We start from the raw sequence: 11,414 nt of genomic DNA, 5'->3' as shown, positions 1-11,414 counted from the left end.
CAAATAATGGCAGGAGGAGCGCTCTCAGGGTTGATATGACTACATAAATAAGCAGTTCTTCAGTGCAGCATGTGGTTTTCTAATTTCCAGTAAAATGGAATGAGTCACACATGACAACACCATTGCCACTAACCAGTGTGGCATGGCATCTGAAAAAGATAGCACTGGAAGGGTGTGAACTGCAGAGCAGATGATGGGGCTTGAAACATCTTGTTTGCTTTGGCAGAGCAACCAAAATTTTGATGCTTTCCCACAATCTGCTCCAAGGATATAGGTTTTGCTGTGCTGTATCAGATTATTACTCTGGGAATTTGTGTGTCCTGCCTTTGCCAATGGACAGCTCTTGATGCTTCAGATAAAGATAAATGCCCAGACTCCCCACAGGGGAATTCCAAAGTTAGATGGTGCTTCTTCAAGTAGGGTTTACATTATTGCAGAATAACCAGGGGAGGTTTTCTCTCCCCGGTACCAAATCATAAAGGATACATCTACTCAGTCAGGCAAACAAAGGCCCAAGACAGCTCTCAAGTCCAGGCTGTCATACCATACATATTATTTATATGTAAGTACATGCTCTGGTATGGGCCTTAGGCCGAGTTCACTCCAGAGGGAAAGTCTAGCCATAGTCATGTCTTAGCACAGGCCCAAGATTTTCTTCCTCAAAGGTGCTGCACAGGAGCAGCTGCACAGGAGCAAAACTCCCAGTGACTGCTGCTGCTGCTGAACCCTGAATCTGACATGGAGTCTCAAAAGATGAAGGCCCAAATTAAAGAGATTAAAAACAAACCTCTCCTTTATTTCTGCTCTCGGGCCTCTAGAACTGGGGATCAAATCTTCTGGTGTTAATAAACTGGAAACTCTGAAACTTTTCATGCTTGGTCCCTGTAGCAGGGCATTAAGGTTGTCAACTTGGTAGTCATGTGCTTTCTTGGATGTATTGTATGAAAGTGGCATCGGACACCTTTTCCTTCGAATGTGTCTCAGAATGAATACCTGTTAAAGGCGGGGTGGGAGGAGGGCCCAAGTAATTCTTTTTCTCCTCCTGACACATCCCCAAACACAGCACTGCCGAGTGCCGTATTTAGACAGTTAATGGTGATGTTCTAGGTGATGTTATATTTTCATTGGTTTATGTTGCTTCGTCCCTGTCAGTATTGTCCACACTAAGGGCTCAGGAAGAGCAGTGGTTTAAGCTGCAATTTAATTCCCTGTAGATGGAGATTTGCTGTGACAGAAATGCCTGTCGTCCTGACAGTCTCGCACATCTGCTGGAGGCAGAAGAGTATGTGAAACAATAACTCTGCCAGCAGATGTGGTTCTGTAGGGACAGTAGCGTCTGTGGTACGAAAATTCTCTCCCAAAATACAGATCTGTGGGGACAGTAAGCGTCTGTGTCAGTGACAACTTTGCAGCATCTGCTGGGACAGTAATGTCTGTGATACGTAAATGCATCTCTGCATCTGCTGGGTCAGTCAGAGAGAGATGTATTGTATATATCCAGTTTTAGATGTGAAAATCTGCTTCACTTTCCTTTAATTTGGGGGATTTGTTTGATTCTTCTTCCCACAGAGTTAATAAGAACTGTCTTATGTAAGAAGAGCTAAAGGTATTCGTGAGTCTTTTGCATGTAGGACAGACATTGCCACATTTCAGCTGTCAAGAAATATTGCTACATTTTCTCCTACCATAGTATTAATCATTAATGGCTTTGTTCTCAATGAACAGCCCGAGTATCTTCAATGATGCTCTTGTGAGTGCTAATGCTTTGTGGTTGCAGTGAGAGCATCACATGAGAAATGTGTTTGTTCAGAGAGGAGAGGCACCACAAACACAGCGTTCTGACCCAGACCAGATTTCAAACATTCCTATGTACAGGTGTGCGCAGATAAAGATTTTTAATTTGGCCTCATCTCTAGGTTAGGCACCGGACCCAGGTTAGGAAGGATTGCACTGGAGACAGTCAATTTTCCAGCAGCAGCAACTCCATTCAGATGTCAGGGTATTTTGCTACAACAAAGGCTGATGTTGACATTTTTTTCTTGGATAGAGACAGATGCAAGAGCTTCTGCCTCAAGGTTATCCATTATACAGTATATTAACTAGATGTTTTAACATTGTGCTTCCTGCAGAGACAGAAATGAATGATGATTAATACTTATCAATTAAAATCTCATCTTTTCCCGTGTGTATTTATATGCTGAACTTCAACCTACAAAGCAATTCTGTGACAGGAATTAGATATTCTTTTATTGGAGAGCACTGGGATTATAGTCAGGGATATATTATTCACTCGTTTATTATGAGTATTGCATTTGTGCCTAGCTTTTGCCTAGGCATTGTATATAAACATAGTCTCTGTACAAAGGAGTTTATAAACAATTCGCATTAAAGGGACAATTATTTTCTCTTCCTTCTTGTAGCAGCACTGAGTAGGGGGGGCGGGATGGAGAAGAAAGGAAGCAAAGGGTGTACATGTTTTATGACCATAATTATAATTAACTATTTCAGAGATTAAAATTAAATTACAATTTAATTATAATTTACTATTTGAGAGATTAAAACTGATGAAAAAAGACTCAAGGTTATGAGCTACCTCACAGATCTATGAGTTACCTAGCACAGTCTAAACATACAGATATAAATCTTTTTTAATCTAGCCACTGTTTAATAGACAGCGCCCACGAGTGTGACAGGTGCTTTACAGACTTGAGACGCCAGTGCTGCATCACGAACGGAATACTGGCCCAAGGGCCACGGTAACAGAGAGCTCCAATCCCGCAGCCGCGCACGGAGGAGCACTCCACTGAGAGCGCTGCGCACAGGAGCAGCCTGGAAGGCTGGACTCCAAACACATAACGTGAGAGCAAAGCAAAGGGAAGCGATTTTCATTTTCAAACTCTGGTTGGCACGGTTGTTAAACGCCATTTAATTCAGATATACTGTGCGATAACCCTTGTTCGTAAGCGAGAGGCAGAATGAAACAATAACTGGAGAAGGCCACTCGCAATGCAGGTGGAGAGTTTTAAAGTGGGCAGGCGATCTGGCTGGTTAGTTCTGATTTATTATAAAGGCATCTTTACGCTTTTTGAATTGCCTTCCATCAGTCTTGTTAAACAAAACTGCATTTTTAAAAGGCAGTTCATCCCCTACACACATGCACACACTAATCACTTATGTCAAACTAATAGCAAACGCATATGAAGAAAGTACAGTATGTGATGCCTATTACAAAATTCTTTTTTGTTTTAATATACTGGAAACAAGCATTTCAGTTTAATAAAGCCATTGGCAACTGCTACAAGTTTACACTACTGTATCAACATTTTCAGGGACTGATTGTGACTGTTAAAGGTCTGAGACTTTTTCTGGTTTATGGCAAAATTGCTTTTCAGTAGTTGTCCCAGAAGATCTTTGTTTTTAAAAAAATATTTTGCAAATGAATTCTATAACAGGGAGAGGTGTAGAATTATGGGGATAAAAGTGCATGTGAGGAAAATCATCAACATCTCCCCGCTTGTATTTTTTGATGTGACATTCCTTATCATGAGGGAAAGGGGCACTTCTGCAGCTTCCCTACCCCTGAGCCTCCTTCCATCTCAGAGCGGTATCACAAAGCCACTCACTAGTCCATCTCCATTTTATTTCTTGTTGTTTATTAACACAACCATACTGTTTTGAGAGCTCTGCCCATCCCTTAGTATAAAGCGGTTGGAACAGCTGGTGGAAAAATACTTATTTTCAGCTGCAGTCGTTCAGATTCTGGACGAGTTGTTTATAAACATACTGTCTAGAACTGTCAAGAGGTGGAGCTAACATCATTGAAAGATGATAAATTCTGACACGGTGCTGTGAGATTTCACTGCCACTGAATGTAGGTTAATATGGGATTCAATAGGAAATCTGGCTTGTATGTTGCTACATATGACAGGAAATGAAGGAACTTGCCATTTGTCTGCAGATTGCTAATTGCAGTTTATTGCACATGCAAAAGGTTAATTTGGGTATGTTATCACAGTAATCACATGCACTGCCTCAGAAAACCTATACTCCTAATCTTATTGATTTGGGACATTACTTTGTAAGATTATGGCACATAAGAATTTTACAGTAAATGCTGTAACAGTAGGCAGCAGTGTCCTTAAGTGTAAGCAACTGGGATAGAGTGGAGTTGCAAGTCTCTCACATGAAATACTTTTCCTTGACCCTTAATTTAGTTACTCCCCGAGATGCATGTAATTTATTCTTTGTGATGATACATTGAAAACAGGTCCCATCTATTCTAAATGAAAATTATATCCTATTCTTATTATTGCTAATGCTTTGTATTTAGAGTAGCATTTAAAGGCCTCAGATTAATTCATGACCTCTTCATGCTAGGCGCTGTATATATACACACAGTAAGCTCACTGCCCCAAAGACCTTACACGTTAATTAAATAATGTTGGAGGAAGGAAGTTTTATTACCTCTGTCACAAATGGGAAATTATAACAGAGAGAAATTAGAAGGACTGAGAATTACACTTCTCCTGCAATGAGTCCTGTATTTGCCTGTAATATATCCTCCCTTCCTGCTTTTGTTAAGTTGCTGTAAATTGGTAGGTAGATGGTTGGTCTCTCCCCCAGAGATGGAGTCTACTATAATTCTGCATATATTTCAAGGTTTTATGGAACGAAAGGAGTTATGTAGATAGATAACACTTTAATTTAGATCTGATTAAGTTATTCTGAAGAAATATTTCTGTGGAATAAGTAGATTCATATGAATCTTGTGTGCATTGCTTGTTGCTATACAAGCACGCTATTGCATAGATTCTGTGTTCCCAGGGGGCTGCTCTGATGGTGCATGTGTGTTTTAAGGTATCTCAGTATAACTTTTTTATTGTTATTATTATTATTCCCTATAGTTTGCTCTTAAGTGTTTTCTAAAATAGTAAAAAAGCAATATCCCTCAAGATGTTGGACCATTCCACAGGATTCATGGGAGGCTTGAAACACCAGTGCACACTTAGTCTCCCAGAAATGCATCTCCTTCTCCCCCTGCCCCTGGAAAGTATCACGCTTATTCTGAAATGCATTTTAAACAATTTTAATTGGAGCTTCTAGCTTAACATTAAAAAATAAAGCTAGATCTGCATGGAATCCTGCTTTGAGAAAAATTTTCCTATAGAGGAACATAAACCTGAAGATAACATGTTTTCCTTTTTCTCCTTAGTCAGTACATGGATGTTCAGTACAGTATCGTGATCTTGGGCAGACACACAATCAGAGTTTAAGCAGACGGGGTGGGAAGGGGGAGGGAGAAAGAAGGGGTTAATATAAGTCAGGAGAATAAACAAAATGATGAACAGGTAAAATCCAAGCACAACCCAGTCACTCTCCTCATATCTTTGCATTTCAGTATTTATGGCCCTCACTGTTGGACTTCAACAACAATAGTCTTTCCCTCATCTCTGTCCTGCCCGCCCCTATCTGGTAAATGGGTACAGTTATTTTCCATCTCACAGATTTTAGAGTCCTTGAATTAAAAAGATTGCAAAGAAGCAGACTTTTCATTTTTATTTGATTTAATAATAAAGAGCATTATTTTTATCGCTGTCAAAGGTTCTGTCCATCTGCTTTTTCTCTGTTTAAAAAAAGATGCTCAACGCTGAAAACAGTTAAGAGCCTTCTGGATCCTTGAGCGTTTATAAGTAATCTCTTGTTTGCCCCCTATGGAAACTATCACTGCTGCCTATGGAAGTAAAGTGTAAATTTGTAAAATAAGTAATCTTTTAAATTTGAAACTACAGAATTTCCTTAGTGGATGGGACAAGCTAAGCACTTAGGCAAGCACATCACCAGTGTATACGCTTGCTAGAAAACAATCCACTGGAGCTTTGTTATAAAACATGCAAACATCCTGAGGAAGTGACAGTAATTTGCAATAAACACCGCGTGTAAACAATTACCTGTGACTTGTTACACTTGTTTGTACAGGCAGCTGGCTAAACAGATCAGTGTGCACTTGTAAACGTCTGTCCCCGTCAAACTTGATACTGGAAAACAATTACTTAGTATTTGATTTCTCTGAAGAAAAAGTCAGTCTTTTGTACCTGACAGCTGGCAAGGACTAAGCAAACGTGGGTGCTTATAGATACATGGAGAAAAGCTGGAGAAATAAAATGCGATGGCCGTGTTTTTGTGAGAACGGTGAGGACACTTTCATGTCTATTCACCAGACTGAAGGAAGGTTTTTGTGGCAGGGTGCTCGGTGAAAAAGCAGGTTTTACTGGTTGAGGGGTCCTGTGGTGGCAGAGGTGAAAGTGATTTGGTCATGCAAGGTCCAAAGAAGAGGCAGGTGTGACTTGTTTTCTAGTGGTTTAGCAAAATGGATGTAAGGTGTTGCTGAAATTACGCTGGAGTAGTTTATGTGTGATGTCTTCTTCCCCTTCGGACTCTTTAGGAAACAGAAACGTTAAAATTGCAAGGTGAGGGAAGCCGGGGAGCACAGTATTTGTGTCACCCCGCCCGATCCCCGAGCAGGCGGGTGGCGGAGGACACATGCCGGGCTTTACGGCCCGTGCAGCCTGAAACACGGCAGCACTTCAGCAACTGCCACCACCTCCACAGCGCCCGGGATGCACCGAGCCGCAGCACTGCCGGGGCAGGCGCCGGGGGCGCGGCTCGCCCTCCAGGTGCTGCCCCCCGCAGGGCGCTGCCCGCGCCCGCCGGGGCCTCTCGGCTGCCGCGCCTGCAGGGAGGACCAGGAGGCGCCTCCGCGGCCGCAGCCCCCGGGCCCGCAGGCGCTGCCTTCCCGCTTCTCAGGAGACCGCGGCTGGGGGCAGCCGCCGGCCCCGGGCCCACACGGCTCCCGGCGGCGTCGCCCCGAGGAGGACTCCCGGAGCGGGGGAAGCCCTGGGGAGAGGGTCCCCATGTTAACACGCCGTGGGAGGGGCGCCAAGACCCCCCGCGCCCCGCTGAGGAAGCTGGCCCGGGCCGAGGGTCCCGTCACCCGCGGCCGCGGCCGCGGCCGCGCGGGCGCAGTGCGCAGGGCGGGGGGAGGGGCGCGCAGGCGCGGGGCGCGCCCCGGCGGCGGGCGGGTCTGCGCGGGAGCCGGCTGGAGGTCCGCGCGCCGGGCGGGCCGCGGGGGGGCTGCAGCCGCCGCCCGCAGGGTCTCCTGGGGGGCGGCTGCCCGGGGCGCGGAGCCCGGCAGGCAGCGGTGCTCCGTTTGGCGGCCGGGACGGTCGCCCCGCAAGCTTCGGTCGCCGCTCGCCGCCTGGCAGGCGGGGATCGGCGGGGCGCGGGGATCTCCGGTGCCGGCGGGCGGCAGCGCGCTCCTTCCGAGGCAGGCGGCACACAAAGGACGGCGGTGGCCGCCCGTCTCGGCACACCCTCCCACCAAACCCCCCCCCCACCCAAAAAAAGCCCAAACCGCGCCACCGGCGCTCAGCTGGCGGCCGGGAGCGGGCCTGCTTTCGGGAGGGCGGGGAGGGACGATACACGGACGGCGAGGAGACGGGCAGCCCGCGGACAATAGGCGCACGCCGGGCCCGGGGATGGCAAACGAGCGCCGGGGTCCGGCATTGTTCCGCACCCGACAACAAAGAGCGGAGCCGGGCCGGGGCGCGGGGGGTGGGGGGGGGGTCAGCGCCGGCCCCTCCGCGCCGCGCCCGGCCAATGGGCGATGGCGGCGGCGGCGCGGGGCTGTCAGCGATCGCCGCTTACGCTGCGGCGCCCGGCGCGGCCACCCCTCCCTCCTCCCTCCCTCCCTCCGCCCGCCTCTCCAGAGCCGTCTGGCTGCAGCAGTGCCTCAGACAGAGGAGGGGAGAGGAGGAAAAAAAAACGCTGAGTGAGTGGAGTGGAGCCTGGGAGGGGCTCCTTAAAGAAACGCTGCCGTCGCTTGGCATTGTGGCCGGCGAGGAACTCGAGGGGGGGAAGCCATCGGAGCTCCTCTCGCTATCCTCTTCCCACCCCCCCACCCCACCCCCAGCCGACAAAAAAAAAAAAAAAAGGAAAAAAAAAAAAAACCTCGGGGGGGGAGTCGTGGGGGGGGTCCTGAGAACATCTTATAAACCGGATTGCACTGAGAGGAGGGAAAAAAAAAAAGCAAAAAAGATACAAAATATACAAGCAAAAGGCAACAACTCCCCGGTCTCCAGCAGTCGCCCACCCTCCCTTTCCTTCTCTCCTGCTGGCCATCTGCCTTGGGTTTTCCTTTGTGTCTGATCTTTTACTACTGAGCCGAGTGCAGGAGGAGGGTGCAACACACACAGGGACTATGCCTAGCTCGCTTTTTGCAGACATGGAGAGGAACGGGAGCGGCGGCGGCGGCGGCGGTGGTGGTGGTGGTGGAGGGGGAGAGACCCTGGATGACCAAAGAGCCCTTCAGATCGCCCTGGATCAGCTCTCCTTGCTGGGGCTGGACAACGACGAGACGGGCTCCATTTACGACAGCGAGCCTCGGAAAAAGAGCGTGAACATGACTGAATGCGTCCCGGTGCCCAGCTCGGAGCATGTCGCTGAGATAGTGGGGAGACAAGGTGGGTGCCTGCATGCGAGGGGGTGTGGGTGAGCGGGTCTCCCTTCCGCGCTGCCGGGCGTGCGGCTCAGATGCGACACTGGCCATTCCCATGAAAACTGCAGCCGTGCTGTGGTGGCCAGTGCCGGCTTCCCCCAGACAAAGAAAGTGCAGCAGACGTGATGTTTCCGAGGAGCGTTATGCATCAGTTTCGAGATGCACTTTCAGCTGCCGGGAGGGGAAAAAAAATCACGAAAATCATAAAAATCGCTCCTTTCCTCCGGCTGCAGAAGTTAGATTTGCAAGAGGAAACGGGAAGAAAATGGGAGCCTCGGTGCCTTCCCCCCCCCCCCCCCCAAAGTTAGAAATCGTGGATTATTTTTAAGGAAGAGAAATGGAGTGGGGAAGTGGAACAATGGGATTGGAATAAAGCATCCGCAGTGGGGAATGTGGCTCATTCGGTACAGCCGCTGCTCCTCACCTTCTTAAGAACTGATTTTATTTTTCCGAAAGGAAAGTGCTGAGCAGGAATGTGGACTGGCGGGTGTGTTGATTTGTTAGGGCTGCCTGCATTTTATTTTATTTCTTTTTCTGGCCGTGCAGTTTTTCTGCACGCTTCTTTTTTTGTTGCCGATCCTGTGAACTACTGGTTGGTAGTTTTGGGGCAGTTTGCATGGCAGATGTGTCGGTGGCCACTCGCGATGCCCTTGGGTGTGTGCCAGGGCTGTGGGCTGACATGACTTTACACCGTGACCGGGGCTCCTGGACGAGATGCCAGCGATCACCTGGGGTAGGGGGCAATGTGTTTCGGGTGGGTGTGGTTTTTTTTCCCCTCCCTAGCTGCACCCAAATAATAGGTTGTAACCGGTTCTCCCCCCCACCTCCCCTTCCTCCCCCTCCCCTTCGCCCTCCATCTCCCGCATCTCGTTCCCAGGTTGTAAAATCAAAGCTCTGCGGGCAAAGACCAACACCTACATCAAGACCCCGGTTCGCGGGGAGGAGCCGCTCTTTGTTGTGACGGGCAGAAAGGAAGATGTGGCCATGGCCCGCAGGGAGATCATCTCGGCGGCCGAGCACTTCTCCATGATCCGAGCCTCCCGGAACAAGAACACGGCCCTGAACGGCACCGTTCCCGGCCCCCCGAACCTGCCCGGCCAAACCACCATCCAGGTGCGGGTGCCTTATCGTGTGGTGGGCTTGGTCGTGGGGCCCAAGGGGGCCACCATCAAGCGCATCCAGCAGCAGACGCACACCTACATCGTGACCCCCAGCCGGGACAAGGAGCCGGTCTTCGAGGTGACGGGCATGCCCGAGAACGTGGACCGGGCCCGGGAGGAGATCGAGGCGCACATCGCCATGCGCACCGGCGGCATCATCGAGCTGACGGACGAGAACGACTTCCACGCCAACGGCACGGATGTGGGCTTCGAGCTGAACGGCACGGGCAGCCTCTGGAGCAAGCCTACGCCGCCCAGCATCACGCCCACCCCAGGCCGCAAGCCCTTCTGCAACTACCGCAACGACAGCTCCAGCTCGCTGGGCAGCGCCTCCACCGACTCCTACTTCGGGGGCGGCACGGGGGGGGGCGGCGGCGCCCGCCTGGCCGACTACAGCCCCCCGAGCCCGGCGCTGAGCTTCACCCACAACGGCAACAACAACAACAACAGCGCCAACGGCTACGTGTACGGCGGGGGCGGCGGCGGCGACGTCCTCTCCTCCCCGGACTGCTGCTCCGATCTGCCCTTCGACTCGCCGCCCGGCTTCGACCTGGCCCCCGCCCCGCCGCCGGGGGCCGCCCTCATCTGGCCGCAGTTCGAGCGCGGCCCCGCCGCGCCCCCCTCGCCCGCGGCCTCGCCCGCCGCCGCCGCCGCCGCCTTCCCGGGCGCCGCGCCCGCCAATGCCAACCTGGCGCTGCTGGTGAGCGGCCCCCGGCGGGGCGGCGGCGCCCCGCCCCCGGCGCGGCTCTCCCCGCCCCTGCACGGCAGCGCGGCGGGGCCCGAGCACCCGCTGGCGCGGCGGGTGCGCAGCGACCCCGGCGGGCGGCTGCTGGCCGCCTCCTACCCGCTGTACGCCAACGGGCTGGGCTCCCACCTGCCGGGGCTGCCCTCCGACTCGTCGGCCTCCTCCTCCTCCTCCTCCAGCTCCTCGTCCAGCTCCTCCTGCTCGTCGTCCGGCGTGCGGCGGAAGGGCAGCCGCGACTGCTCGGTGTGCTTCGAGAGCGAGGTGATCGCGGCGCTGGTGCCCTGCGGCCACAACCTCTTCTGCATGGAGTGCGCCAACCGCATCTGCGAGAAGACGGAGCCGCAGTGCCCCGTCTGCCACAGCGCCGTCACCCAGGCCATCCGCATCTTCTCTTGAGAGCCGCCGCCGCGGGGGCGGGCCGGGGGAGCGGCGGCCGGGGCCGCGCCGCGGCCGGGGCCGGGGCCGGGGCCGGGGCCGCCGCGGGGTGCGGGCTGCGGGCCGCGGGCGCGGCGCGGCCGAGGGAGGGCTGGGGGGTGGTGGTGACAGCGGGTGCATGCTATAAATAATAACGGGCGACTCCATTCTAGTGCTAGGCTAGTTTTTACACTGTACTTTAATACGAAGCTTCCAAGACTCCCCCTTTTTTAAAAAACAAACGAACAAAAAAAAAACAGAAAAAAAAAATTGAAAGTAGAAGATGCTTATGATGATGACAATGGTGTGTGGACTGTTAGTAAAACGTGCTGGTAGTTCCTAGGATGCTTATTACGAAATAATTAAATCTATGGGTGGATACTTTTCTGAATGTTCTTGAAAGGGCAAGAAGTTCCTGTGAAAAACCATGATACTGCAGCTTTATCAAAGTTTAAAAAAGAAAAAAAAAACAAAACTGTAACATATCTCTTATATATATTAAAAACGTTTAAAGGTTTTAAAGATAAATTGCATTAATACA

The 11,414-nt window shown here is 51.1% G+C and overlaps 1 protein-coding gene across 1 annotated transcript; it reads left to right on the top strand.

Annotated features, from left to right (window-relative positions):
- The first annotated feature begins 7,349 nt into the window (after positions 1 to 7,349).
- MEX3B (mex-3 RNA binding family member B) lies at positions 7,350 to 10,885 on the top strand. Its single transcript, XM_075159946.1, has 2 exons — positions 7,350 to 8,519; positions 9,432 to 10,885. The coding sequence occupies exons 1-2, from the start codon at positions 8,258 to 8,260 to the stop codon at positions 10,853 to 10,855; spliced, it is 1,686 nt and encodes a 561-aa protein (XP_075016047.1). The 5' UTR covers positions 7,350 to 8,257; the 3' UTR covers positions 10,856 to 10,885.
- Positions 10,886 to 11,414: the final 529 nt, after the last annotated feature.

Source organism: Calonectris borealis, chromosome 11 (genome assembly GCF_964195595.1).
Source record: "Calonectris borealis chromosome 11, bCalBor7.hap1.2, whole genome shotgun sequence".
In the NCBI taxonomy this organism is placed as follows: domain Eukaryota; kingdom Metazoa; phylum Chordata; class Aves; order Procellariiformes; family Procellariidae; genus Calonectris; species Calonectris borealis.
Note: the sequence above shows the minus strand (reverse complement) of the source record. Positions and strands in the feature narration are given on the sequence as shown.

Coding starts and splice junctions, on each gene's coding strand:
- MEX3B (XM_075159946.1), top strand. CDS start 8,258: ATGCCTAGCTCGCTTTTTGCAGACATGGAGAGGAACGGGAGCGGCGGC. Junction 8,520..9,431: donor TGAGATAGTGGGGAGACAAG/GTGGGTGCCTGC, acceptor TCTCGTTCCCAG/GTTGTAAAATCAAAGCTCTG.